Genomic DNA, 14,600 nt, shown 5'->3' on the forward strand with positions numbered 1-14,600 from the left:
CCCACGACCACTCGCTTGTCAAAGCAGACTCGATAACCGTGCAGGTAATAAACGAACGAAGAGAAGCGAAAGCTGGCATTGAGCAAGTGCGAACCAGAGCGGCTAAGACAGCTGCCCGTCATCGATACATCGAACTGGAGAGGACTGTAAAACGAGCTTGTAGGCAGGAGAAGAGAACCTAGACTAACTCCCTAGCCGATGAAGAAAAAAACGGCCACCGCCAATGGTGACATCCGTTTGTTGTACTATATTACTCGCCTTAGTGGTGTCAGGATAAATACAAAGATGCCGCTAAAGGCCAGAGCTGGTGAACTACTTACTAACCATACAGAACAGTTAAAGCGATGGACTGAACATTATGAACAACTCTTTTGAGTGTCAAATATCAGAGATCGATAGAGCAGCTAAACGGCCTCGACCTAGCCGACAACATTTTTATGCTCGTCCAACACCGAATCAACATGCAGAGCAAGCTACAAGACCTCTGCGAGTGCTCCCAGGCAGAAGGTCTCACCATCAATAAAGCAAAGACTAAGTCTATAGTAGTAAACACTAAAAATCCTACCAACTTCACAGGGTTTAGCAGGTGGGAACCTATCAATATCAAGAAGGTCAGAGGTACCTTTACAGGTTTGCAGAGGTACCTTTACATCTGATGCTCAAACCAGATCGCTCTATATACCGAAACTCGAATTACGAGGAAAGGAGCGGACAAGATCTGCAATCGGCTAGAACGCGCGAGGACAACGAAGATGTGGCAAATCTAGAGGCTCATGGCGGCATCCATTCTGTTGACAAGAACCTGTCCTGATGAGAAGTGAAAACCGTAGAGCGTAACCGTCGGTAGTGGAGATCTCAGTAATTAAGCAAGCAAAATTTTACTGTATTTCGTGATGTTTGAGAATTTGAACATTGAAATATAAGCAAAAGCTTAACTTCGCCTGCAAATGACGGATCTCTGTAGAGGCATGTTCGAACGAACCTGAAGTAACTGAGAACCAAAGCAGAGGGTCCAAAGCCTCTAAAAGGAGGATGGTTTTAATGGCTATTACGTAAAGACCTGAATGGTCAAAAACCCCTAATCCAAGTAGTGACGCGACCCGTGCCGAGGAATGAATGGTGGATGGGGTTCTATAAATACTCAGCCGCAACGGAACCTGTGGAGTACCAGGGCGCCCTCCCCAGTAATTTGCCCTTGCTACATTAAGCCGGTCACTGATTCAGTGGACCATTTCTTACCGAGCAGCCTCTCTCTGCAGGAAAACACAGAAACGAAGGGGGCGGGATGAGAATAGGAGAGAAACAGAAACTGAATGATGCGCTAGCAGTAGTTCAGTCCTGTTCCTCGTCTATCCTCAACATGCCGACTCGTAGTGAGTCGACAGACGAGGATGTGGCTCCAACTCTCCATTCTTACTTACTTACTTAGGTGGCTTGCCGTCCTAAGACAAAGCCTGTTGAACAAAGTTTCTCCAAGTAACTCGGTGGAGGGCTATCGCTCTCCAATTCGTCGGACACCGAGTACTCTCCGCCAGATCTCGCTCCACCTGGTCAAACCATCTTGCTCGCTGCGCTCCTGGTCGTCTTGTTCCTACCGGATTTGAGGCGAACACCATCTTTGCAGGGTAGTTGTCCGGCATTCCTGCAACATGCCCTGCCCATCGTATCCGTCCAGCTTTAGCCACCTTCTGGATACTGGGTTCGCCATAGAGCTGTGTGAGTTCATGGTTCATCCTCCGCCTCCATACTCCGTTTTCCTGTACGTCGCCGAAGATCGTTCTTAGCACTCGTCGTTCGAAAACTCCGAGCACTCGCAGGTCCTCCTCGAGCATTGTCCATGTTTCATGCCCGTAGAGAACAACCGGTCTAATAAGCGTCTTGTACAGGGTGCACTTTGTACGGGGACTTAGTCTGCTCGACCGCAATTGCTTGTGGAGCCCATAGTAAGCACGACTTCCGCTGATAATACGCCCCCGAATCTCACGGCTGGTATCATTGTCCGCTGTTACCAGTGAGCCAAGGTAGACAAATTCATCGACTAGCACAAACTCATCGCCGTCGATCAATATACTACTGCCCAAGCGGTGTCGTTCGGCCTCGGTTCCGCTGGCCAGCATGTACTTTGTTTTAGACGTATTTACCTTTAACCCAATCTTTTCTACTTCGCGCTTTAGTCTGGTGTACTGTTCAGCCACCGCCACAGATGTTCTGCCGATAATATCCTTGTCATCGGCAAAGCAGACGAATTGACTAGATTTGTTGAATATCGTGCCCCGCGTGTTAATATCCGCTCGGTTCATAACACCTTGTAGCGCTATGTTGAACAGCAGGCATGAAAGACCATCACCTTGACGAAGCCCTCTGTGTAATTCGAATGAACTTGACAATCCACCCGAAATCCGAACACAGCACTGTGTACCATCCATCGTAGATTTAATCAGTTTGATGAGCTTCCTGGGGAAGCTGTTCTCGTCCATGATTTTCCATAGCTCTTTCCGGTCGATGGTATCATATGCGGCTTTGAAGTCAACGAATAAATGATGCGTGGGAACTCTGTATTCACTTGCCTTATTTGAACGAAATGTTTTGCGGACTTTTTTGGCGAAGTACAAACGGAAAGCGGAAAGTAGCGCAGGTGCATGAATCACGAACTGCAGGCACTATTTGGAGAGATTCCCATCGTACACCTGGCGAAAGATGGGAGACTACGGTGAGCCGACCACGTCGCAAGAATACCGAACGACCGAGCAATGAAATCTGTTCACTTCAAGAACCATACAGGTACCAGGAATAGAGGGGCCCAACGCAACGTGCTAGATGGCTCGACCAGGTTAAAACTGACTTGCGTATGTCGAGACGCCCAACGAATTGGCGACGGGTAGGTAACCCAGTAAAGAAGAATTCTTTATACGGCAAGAGTCACACCGGGTTTACGGTGATAGAAAGTGAAAGAAAAGTATTATATCAATGTTGAATTCTAATTGAAAATCTTCTTTTAATTCAAACTGATATTTTTTTATTCAAATGCAATCTTGTTTTGAAACAACCATATTTTCTTGTTTTTTTTTTGCAAAATGTAGTTGGATTTGAAACAATTATCATATTGTTTGAAACAAACTGGGTTTTTTTTCTTCGTATATTGCAAAAGAATCAATCGGGATCTGTTACAAAACACAAGCATTAAGACCGTCACAGTGGCTTTTTAACTCAAAAAGCACCAGGCTTATATAATTCAGCTTAAAAAAATCCACATAGTAAAAAATTGAACCAACATTAAGTTAATAAAATGTACAACTATGAATGCAGTAAATGTTAGAAAATAATAATAAAAAAATATCAAACATATCGACAAACAAAATTCCGCATATAATAACCCATCTGGTAACATGCTGTTCGTAAACCAGTTTGCTTCTGATACAAGCATGGTCCCTCAAAATGTAAATAGATAGCTTGAAACGCTTTACGAAACTGTCAGCAAGAAGCGTCAGATTTATTTTTAAAATAAAAAAACTCGACTTGGTCGAGTTTTGATTTCCAATGCAAACACGGATTCTAATATTATTCAAAACTCTGAAATGCCGAGTGATATCATTTAAAATTAAAATGCGAAACTAACGCATCACGCTTATAAAGTTGGAAAGCTTATTCGTGAAGTTACAGAATCATCGAAATACAAGTTAAAAATACAATATAGAGCCTTCTGGAACGTAGTTGTAGTTGTTATTTAAACTGAAAAGAATTACTATTCTGATTTTTACAACACAAGTAAAATCAAATACTTGAAACTAAACTTAGTCTAGCTTTTCAAACGAACCCTGCCAGTGTACATTCACAAAACGTGTACTACGATATATCTTTTAATAATTCAAAGCAAAGACAAATTTCCAGTATTGGTGCAACAAAACCCATCAATTACCCTAAGATGCTTACTTTAGTCGTCCGCTTTCCGTCAGCTTTACATTTGCTAGAGTAGGCACCTTGAGTGCACCACTGCTGCCACTAGCACTTCGGTTTTCGCTGCCATTGGTAATGTCGGGCAGCGGACAATCCTCACTGACACTGCTGCTAGCACTGGTGCTTCCGCTAGGCACTGCCGTTTCCAGATTGATCACCGGCGGCGGTGGTGGCATGGTGGTCACCTTCACATTGCCATCACTGTCCATAGTAGTGTCCCAGCAATTTTCTTCTCCAGTTTCGGCTAAAACGAATCTTTTACTCGGACGCCTTTTTAGCATGCTTCTGAACACTGTTAGCGCAAGGACACAGGCGAACAGCAGCAGTGTCACCAGTAATAACACTATCACTATTTTTTCGTGGGCCACAAATTCACTACACTCCTAGCCAGCCGTATGGTTGCGACTATTTCGCATTCGTTGAGGGGGTACGCATGTGAATACCCTTCTAGTCGTTTTCACCAGCTATATTTTATCTTTTGTTTGCTTAGCACTCAATTATTTCGTTTGCCAATTTTCACCTCATAAGTATCGGATGAATCAGTGTCGGTTAACTACTATCTTGAAAACGAAACACATCACTGAATATTTGATTAAAATCACGATATCAAAAAGCTCCAAGCACCTCTTCGGCCACTCCGGCCTGAACAACTACTAAACTATCATTGAATCGTGATATCCGAGTCGCATTGAGAAATCCTGTATGTGCAGCTGTGGCCATCGGCCGTCAGACTGAGCGAGAGTCAGTGAGTTGAGAGCACGGGCCACAGCTGGCTTTATTGGCCATTGAGCGGCGCAACTTGGGGTTTGGGGCAGGCTTTTTTTCTCTTGAACAATCGAACAAACACAACAAACGGGTTAAAGCACATGGTACGCCACCATGCGGACACGCGTGTAGCTATCGTGCCGCCATCCCCGTCAGTGTGCGTGTGCACGAGTTGTGTTGATCTTTCTCCGTTGACTCCATCGGATGGTTTGAAGGTCTTTCCCGTATTTCACCCCCGCCGCGCTTCGGCCATTGATCATACCAAAGCCCCGGGCGCCAATGAGAGTCGCAATTAATGAATGACTTTTATTGCATACCATAGTGTTCGTAGGCAAACCGCGTAAAGGAAGAAGACGTGGTTATGACGTCAGCGAAAAAGCTCCGTCATCATAATTAGTTGTCTGTTGTGTTGGACCTAGTGGTTGGTAAACATTGGCAGAGTCATGCAGTAAATACCGGTTGGTCAATACCGTATGGAATGGATATGATTGGCCAAGCGACGATAAGCAAAAATGGAAGTGCATGATTTGCAATTTGTAATTGAAGACGCTTCATGCGAAACGAAAATCATGCAAATCCAATTGCGCGCTGACATCATTTGGTTGTAGCGGCTTTACTGCTCAAAAGATTGACGTTGTAAAATAATATTAGGAAGAAAAAAAGTTGAAAGATAAAGTAAATTTCAGACAGTTCAAATAATGTGAATTCGAATTATAGAAGTTCAACGCTGACAAGCTTACAGCATAACATTTAAAAAACTATTTTTTTCTTTTTGAAGTTGTTTTCAATACTAATCAAAGTAATGAAATAGAATATATCTACAATACTAGGTCATGATTGCTAAACGGAGACACAAAACCGTGTTGTAAACATGAGATCTCAACGTAAGGTGTTCGTTCCACAATACGATAATATAATGAAAATTATATAATCGTCAAAATAACCTGCAAAACTGGTTGAACCTGTCCGCTTGAATGACTGTCGGCAGATATTTGTTTACGGTTCGACGAATGTCTGAACGTATAGTAACTCTATACCTGTTTGTTGTTATATTTTCGGCTGAACTAGTCAGTCACTAGGAAGTTTTCATTGATCTCGTTCTTGAAATACTTGATGATCAAAGTCAGAATATTCCAACAACAGATTGATTTATTCAATGTGACTTATCGTGGAGTATTATTGTAACAAAAAATATATTCCAAAATAAAAACAAACTTGAACTTTTTGGACGACCGATACAATTAACACACAACAACAGGTTTCTCAGGTTTATCAAAAATAATGGCACTTTCACTCGATAACGAGAAGAAAGCTACAGTTTCGTGAAAATTACAAGCACAACTCAAAACTCCAAAAGCTAGCTGTTACAGATAAAGTCTTGCAAAGTAGCGAACCAAAGTAAAAGCAACTTATGTAACGCAGTGTGCACAGTGAGCAGATTTTTCTCCACAACGAATGATCGAGTCGGTGCTGGCAGCGAGATAGAGCGCAGTTGAATAACACCACCTTAGTCGAATTATTGGTCAAATTTCGCAATTTAAACATATCAACACTGATTCAAAGCACTATTACTCAATTATGAATTCAATCAACGGAACAGAAGTGTGCTCTGACACGTTTTGCATGCGAAATGCCAAGTTTCAACAGAAACATTTCATCACAACTTCTAAACATATCACCACAACTTGAAAGTCTACTGATTGTTACAACTATTGGCTCGAATAGTCGCGATTTTCTTTGGCTGATCGTACCACCAAAAACCGCACTTCCGTAATCCTCCACGTCCCAACTACTACTGCCAACTGTGACCAGCGTACATGGCTTCGACACAGCCGCGTCAGTTCATACCTGTGCCTACTCTTCGCTCGGTAAGCCCAGTTCCCATATTGGAGTCATACCTTAGGAGAAACCTGTTCGTTTGTTTTGTGTTTTTGCGTAGCTTTGTACCATGCAAGCACCGATCTTCGAGTTACAATATTTACTGCTTCGGAGAGTCGAAAACGATCAAAGTGGCTTTTAAAGTAGAAGCCCATACGGTACGAACGTAATGTGCGGTCTGTAGGATGAACATTAAAAAGTCATCCACGTACGATACTTCATTATGTCCGACAGAGTTACTCGAAATAAATTATCAGGAAGAACTCGATAATGATGTTTAACAAATGTCCTAATAAATTAAAATTCAAAAGATTTATAAGATATGATACTCAGTTAGACCAGTTAAACAAACAATTAGAATTCATTAAGTTTAGATAAGCACAAATACAGCACAAACTAAATTGTCTGCTCATCGCGTTCAAGATATTGCACTCCGTCATCAACTTCTATAGCACGGATGGTAAACAGCGGCAGGTAAGCAAATAGGTTCTGACGTAAGCAAAGTAGTATCCGTCATTACAATTAGTTGTATGTTGTATTGGAAACAAATAAACATTGGAAGAGTCAACTTCATAACTATTCCGGCATGGTAAGCTGAGAGAGAAGAGAGAAGATTGCTTGTTTTTGCTGTATTCTTCTTTTTTATACAGAAAATTTAAATCATACGATTTTAATAAAGTCACGCATGCATGACACTCTTGGCTGGTAAACGGCTAGGTAATGCGTACCATCGGTGCCTTGTGCACTGGGCATAAAATAGACCCCATAATGGTCCACAGCCTCTTACCCACCAACTCCTACCCCTACCTCCTCGTGGTACCAGCCGGGATACGAGTAACCTTGGTGGAGATCGGGTAACCAACCCCGATGAAAACCAAGATCGTATGCTGACAGGGGAGGAGAGCTCCTTCGAGCTACGTTGGCCCTCCGGCGATACTGAGGGGTTGGTTGCGGGCTTTGCAAGCCTGAACCACTAAAAAAAATCAAAGTAATGGACTCCGTAAGTAATAATGATAGCTCTAATCGGAACGATTAGGAGTTGGAGCGTGAATACGACAGCTGCCCAAGACATGATGTCAAAATTTTCATCGGGGTCTGTAATGCTCAGGTTGGTCAGGAGGAGGAATTCAAACCGGTGGTTGGACGGTTCAGCGCTCACCCGCAAACGAACGAAAACGGCCTAAGACTTGTCGACTTCGCCGTCTCCAAGAACATGGCCATACGTAGTACCTTCTTCCAGCATAACCTCTAACATCGGTACACCTGGAGATCACCCAACCAGACAGAATCGCAAATCAACCACGTTCTGATAGATGGTCGGCACTTTTCAGACATTATCGACGTCAGAACCTATCCGGGCGCTAACATTAATTCGGATCACTACCTAGTGATGGTAAGGATACGTCAAAAACTATCTGTTGTGAATCTCTTGTGATAAATATGAACATACGATACCGGCGCCCGCCACGGTATAATCTAGCGCGACTGAAGCAACCGGAGGTCGCCGAAAACTACGCGTTATCTCTCGAAACCGCGCTGCCGAAAGAGGGTGAGCGGGATGAAGCCCCTCTTGAGGACTGTTGGAATGCCGTGAAAACAGCCATTTACAGCGTAGCGGAGAACGTCCTAGGCCGTGTGGCACCGAATCGACGTAACGAATGGTTTGACGAGGAATGCCTGTAGCCCTTCAAACTGCTCCGCGGGAAGGAAAGGGAAGGGTAATGGTGCTAAAACGGATAGAAACGGTTGTGCGTCAATGACCCTTCCATATAGGTACGCCAGCAACTCCCTGCCGTTAGTGTCGTTAGTGTATTGCTTGGAACTACCAGAGGGTTGATGTGGCTATCAAACTACTTACATTGCCCATGTCCCACTCATTGGTTTTGGCACGTTTGTTTCTGGTTTCTACTTACTGGTTGATTTATTTTAAAACAACTTAAGCTAAGCAGAAAACAGTTAAACACAGCCTTTCACCTATAATTTAACTCTTATTAGTTGTTATTTTCGATATGTAGACCAGTTTCAAACTGTCGCCATCCATGGATGTTTAGTCTGTAAAATTTTTACAATTTCACGCCCCTGGGATCCACACAGGAGCAAGCGCGGTCACCGATAGGAAACAATGGAGGTGCACGGTTTCTCACATAAAATTGTTTTGAGAATTATAAACGGTACGGTTTTGAATGTCCTGAAAATTCGATATGTTTCGTCCCACCGCTGTCACTGATAATGCAATGTCAACCCACAAAAATATATAAGGGTTCCACGTCAAGTGTCCGAGTGCCATGTAATCGACCTTCTCGGATTTGAACCAAATTTTGTCAGATTGTTCGTCTTAGGTCAGCAAGAAAAAATCCTTAGTTTGGTACCAATTGGAAGTTCCCTCGATTAATGGGAGTACTTTCATTTTTGACGAAAAGACACGTTTTCGTCAAATCCTCTTATTTCCTCTATATCCTCTTTTGCTTGTAACTCTGGAAATACTAGGTTTAGTAAGACTATTTTATCATGTTTCCAAAGGAAATTGTCCAAGAAATCCGAAAAAAAATATTAGTTTTTAACGACAGTGCTGCCAAATATTTTCAAATTTTAAATTTAAAAACTGAGTAAAATTTAAATGAGTACAATTTTATTTCAAAAATTCCAGTTTCATCGTATTCCTCAGATTTTTTTACATAAGATTCGCTCAAAACTACGAGGTGTTCTTTGACGATCCAGAGTTATAGCGAATTAAAGAAAGAAACCAGCGATTTTTCATAAATAATCAATAGTAAAATTACATTTTCTTGAAGCACTGACTCTCTTAGCTATGTAAAAACACTTTGTGTTATTGTGAAAGCATATATACCGCTGATAATAAAGTTTTTTCCTAACAGTGTTGCCAACCAGCAACCATTACATGGAAAACAGATGCGTTTAAGTTTACATTTACTTAGCGGAAAGGAGCAGACCTGACAAGAATCTCTCATTTGCACATAAGATTTTTTGAAATGTTATAAATATATCTTGCTAACCCCCTGTGCTCAGACGGAGCGCAAGAACAGACACAGCTTGTTCCCGTAAGTTCCGAGGCTGAAAAAAGTATCTTTGTCCAGGGTACACTAAAGAGCAGATAGGGCAAGTGAAATCGCAATGTCGGCGATTAGGAAGAACAGATAGTTCGCAAAAAAAAATCTGCAAAAGTACATCAAAAATAATAATCTATCATATTCTGTCAACGGTAAATCCCGCATTCTACGGTTTCTCATGTCATAAAACGGTTTGAAGAACGTCTGACAGTCGATCGTAAGCCATGATGCGGAGAAAAAAGCTGTGCGTATACTGTTAAGGATTACACCCGCGTTGCTGGGCTACGAAGACCTCAACAGAATACGGTCGCGAAAATCTGTGTCCGAAAGTTATACGATCAAAAACTGACGAAACCATACTACCGCGTTATGGACGAGAAGACCTACGTGAAAGCGGACTTTAACTAGATTGCGGGGAACCAGTATTTCACTGCAAATGATAAGTTTCATGCTCCAGAGAAGCAGAAGATGTCGAAGTTTGCCAAGAAATTCTTGATTTGGCAAGCAATATATTCATGTAGAAAACGGAGTACACCTTTCGTGACCACAGATACCATGAATGGACAGGTGTATTTGAAAGAGTGTCTCCAAAAGCGACTTCTTCCTCTTCTGAAGTCTCACAACTGTCCTACGATCTTCTGGCCGGATTTGACTTTTATGCAAGGGACGTACTGGAGTGGTATAAGGCAAATAAAGTCGATTTCGTGCCGAAAGAGCTTAACTCCCAAACACACCGTAGCTGCGCCCAATCGAGAAATGCTGCACTAAGGCCAAAATACGGGCATACGGAGACGAAATAAAATAAAATAAAGACGCTAAAACTAGGTTTGTTTCATTTGATACCCTGAAAATTTGGTGGCAATCGGACAAGAACTCGAATTTTGCAAATCAATTTTACCGTGGACACCCTTTATTTTTTAGAAAAGACTTTTCCGGTTATTTTGTAATGATTTGATCACGCGAAGTAAACGAACACAATTTGATGTGGGACACCCTTTAGTCAGACAATCTATTGAGACTATTATTATTATTATTCACATTATCGAAGATCAAGACTACACTTAATTTACCGGTTTGTAGCTATGTCCTAATGCTTCTTAATGAAATGCTAATTAAAAACAAGTTTTATTACCTTTTTCTTAAAGACTCTTTGGTACCGGTGCTCGGTACTTCATTCCGGTTACTAAAAAAATCAATGTATTTTCTGATCAAAAAGAGCTTTATTTGAATGTCCTTGATGGATTTACAGGCTATTGGTGAGATCTATCACATGGATCCAGACTACTTTTTTTCCTCTACACACATTTTTTGAGATGGAAAGTTATAGGGTTAAATTGCGCTTCGTGCATCTAGTCAGCATAACTTTGACCTTGCTTCTAAACTCAACACATGGTTTTATGGTTATGCAAGAATCAGTTTTCTGATTTTTTATTACGATGGAGAACAAAAAGAAGAGGAGCGGATTTATGGTAAATCCTCAAATTAATTTGTCATGTTCAAATATTTTATTTGACGGTGTCTGTGGATGACTATAATTGAAAATTTTCTGTCTCGAGAGGCGAGATACCTCTGAAATATCCTTTCATCGCACAAAAAAATATAATCGGTGGCCAGTCTTCTGTTCTGATACACGGATTGTTGGAAAATGAAAGTGAGGGGAAAAGCTTGCAAAGCACCAAGCTACACTAAAAATTGAAAGTAACTTATCCGACCGTAATGCGGCCTTTAGAAAAGTTGCATAGATCATAATCCTAAGAGGTATACGCCGCACTTTTTTACTTTAACGGGAAATTAGCAGTCATCAACTTTTCGTCGGAGAGCCCAATTTTGGAAGCAGTTTTTGGGCCCAAAAGCGGAGTTTTGTTCGTAAAATTGTAAATACTGCATTCTTCTTGCGAATCTGAACACTTCAAATATATTTTCATGGACAGAATTTTTGTTTCAAACAAAAAAACTGTTTTTAAAATTGGCAGAATCGACGAATACCTTAAATAACTGTTCCCTTAAAGGAAATATCCTTTTGCTTTCCAAAAATATGCGTTTCCTTTCAGGTAAAAACAAAAAACCGTGTATTCTCATTGAATTTTAGATTCATTTCTTTAAAAATTGTAAATCAAAAATAAAGCGTCAAATGTATAAACATTTCTGAATTTTTGATACAATAACTCATTTAGTCATTTTATTTATTACCAAAATCATTGAAATCGGTTCAGTAATTCAAGTTATGAATTTAAAAAAAGGTCAAAACACACAAAACACAAAACCACTCTAACTCAAATGGGAGCATTCTAAGCGCGTGAATTTTCGTTGTTTCGAAATATAAGTTTAAGGAATTGCTGAAAAACTATACGCGCATCGAAAAAGGACATAGACTCGTTTAACATTGCTGAGAATTTCATCAAATATCGTTGAACGTAAAACGACCTGAACTTTTTATCGAAAGCTAACCCGTCAGTCAGTTTGTCGATTTTTTGCTTACACATCTAGCTGCCATAATTTACGTCATGCTGATGATTTTAGCGAGCACAAAAAAAGAACCAACTCTTAACCAACGATTGGGAACGGTAAGGGTAGCTAACAGATACGAACAGTAATTGTTATACCGAAGATTTTTTGTTACGCATAAGACTGAACAATTCTTAATCATATTACCCCTAAGGTAAGCAAAAAAAACAATCTTTCCAGTCAACTCACCTCAACCGACGTCGTTTCTCGTGCAGGTTCACATCATACCCGACGTGATGCGGCATGCCGTTTTCCATAGTTTGCGGAAATTCATCCTTTGCTTCCTGTTGTTCATCCTCACCGACGATGAAGCTAGGCCTATCGCCCGTGGAAGCACCTCCGGTACCGGAATCCATTCCGTTTTCACTAATAATTGTATCTTCGTTCACAGAGTCCACACTAGATTCGTTTTTATTTGAACTATGACCTTTCTCACTGGGATAAGACTCTTTATCTTCAAAAATGTGATTAGCATTGGAAAACGAAACACGTTTTATCTGTTGCGCGACGGCATCGATCGCTATCTCAGTTATCACGTTTCCGTTGGTGATAACGTGTGAACTGACTACGGCCGGTTCCGGGTCGCAGTTTTCGCCGGGCGAATCACCTATAGAAGGAAATCGAAAGCAACGTTTAGTATAATTGTTTTAACGAATCCAACTTAACGCGATAAATCAATCAAGGCAAACCATAAACAACGGCTAATAGTGTAAACTGACGAAAAAAAATTGGACAAGTCAAGTGGTTACTACGTACTATTGTTAACGTTACTGTAACTAACATGTTCGTTATCGCATGGCTGTGATACTTCCACTGGACTGTCGTCCGAAGTACTACTGCGTTGACTGGACCACCACTTTTGCAGGAAAATGAAGGCAAACAACACTATACCGGTAAGCATCAAGCTAATCATTTAGACCGATTAATAAATACGCTTTTACAACATCACAAGTGTGCAGATTATCCTATTGGGAACGAGAAGAAAGTTACAGAATTAGCCATCGATGCTTACGGTTTTAAATTAGGTTCACTTTCATATTACATTTCTTTTTTTACAGCCCATCAAGAGAAAAAACTAGAAACTAAAACGTGTACAAACGAATGTGATGATTAAAAAATGTAGTTCACCAAGTTCAATTGATTGAAAAACTTACTTTACAGTATTTAGTTTCAATTCACTAGAATGGATATTGTTTATTGAACAACTCGGATTCACGTCGACGACACGACTCAGCCAATGGTTCAACTTGAAATGAGTTCAGTTCACTGAATAATTTTAATTCAACCTTATTTACAGGCTCGAGCGACTTACAAAATCCGCCGTAAACACACAACCGATCGGTAGTCGTTATCAACATCAACATATAAAAGGTATTATCGGTAAACGATGTTCCCGACAATCTTGCAATTCCCTGAATGTCAGCTGTTGGTGAGAGGAGTGATGCTCCTAGTAAAAAAAGCTAATCCTAGCTTGACGAACAACAAAAAACTCTCATCGATTATAAGGTTTAACAGTCGCCGCTAGGTTGACGGTAAAAAGTGTAAGCCGTGCCGTGACGGTAGCAGAGAATAGAAAACATTATCAATCGCAAGGAAGAAGATGAGACGAGCTGTTGAATAATCACAGTTTGTTTATATACCTATATAGCAAGGCAGAAAAGTCGAGCCATCCCGGACAAATCAAGGTTGCCGAGGGGTCAATCAGGCACGAGCCGGTCAAAGTATGGACATTGATTACAAAGTTATCAGTTCGAAGACGTCTGGCGGATTAGACATATGCACAAGGACTCAAGAGCGTCACGCATATGTCAGCCGAAGCATAGATGGTGATGTTACCTAATTTTCCTTTTTGATAATAATATTCGGCTATTCAAGGAAAGTAGGTCGAAATGTGAATTATTGTTAAATGCTCTGATTCACACCAAATCAGGTGAGGATATGAAAGTTTCATATATTAACTCAATATTAACTCATATATTAACAAAAATCAGGGACTCTACGAAACATAAGATACGACTAGCGACGTAACAAAATCGATACGATAATTCCTTTTGGAGATTAGAAAATGATGTTTAGGATTAGTACGGATAATGATGTAAAATCTTAAAAGGATAGATGTGCATAAAGGAGGTTTTGTTTACTTTGATAGATTTAACAAAGATAATAATCAGTCTAAACTTATAAAAGATACTAGAGATAAACAAGATAATCCTCCTTTGCCATGACATTAAGATACTAAACTAATAAAAATTAGAGTAAAGATGATGCAATATACAAGACAAACACAAGATACTACGATATCAAACGAGTCTGTCATAACTAAGGGTGAAAGAAGTTTAACTCTCTTATTTATATCGCTTGAGTTGTCAAAGCCCGTGTTGCATAATATCGCGACACAATATCTTGAAGGAAATCGCACTGCCAAAACAA

The 14,600-nt window shown here is 40.7% G+C and overlaps 1 protein-coding gene across 7 annotated transcripts in view; it reads right to left on the bottom strand.

Moving 5' to 3' along the window:
- Positions 1–14,600, bottom strand: part of LOC128733592 (acetyl-CoA carboxylase) — a 41,655-nt gene that overhangs the window by 11,060 nt on the left and 15,995 nt on the right. For 2 of the 7 annotated variants that reach the window (XM_053827293.1, XM_053827292.1), the window contains exons 1-3: positions 13,325–13,420; positions 12,927–13,135; positions 12,360–12,777 (exon numbers count right to left, since the gene is read on the bottom strand). In XM_053827293.1, coding sequence (XP_053683268.1) covers positions 12,360–12,777; positions 12,927–13,083 — 575 coding nt within the window. In that variant the 5' untranslated portion in view covers positions 13,084–13,135; positions 13,325–13,420. Of the gene's footprint in view, positions 1–3,930; positions 4,576–12,359; positions 12,778–12,926; positions 13,136–13,324; positions 13,421–14,600 lie in introns of those variants that run through there. The other 5 variants (XM_053827296.1, XM_053827295.1, XM_053827294.1 and 2 more) reach the window with 4 other exon arrangements.

Source organism: Sabethes cyaneus, chromosome 2 (genome assembly GCF_943734655.1).
Source record: "Sabethes cyaneus chromosome 2, idSabCyanKW18_F2, whole genome shotgun sequence".
Classification (NCBI taxonomy): domain Eukaryota; kingdom Metazoa; phylum Arthropoda; class Insecta; order Diptera; family Culicidae; genus Sabethes; species Sabethes cyaneus.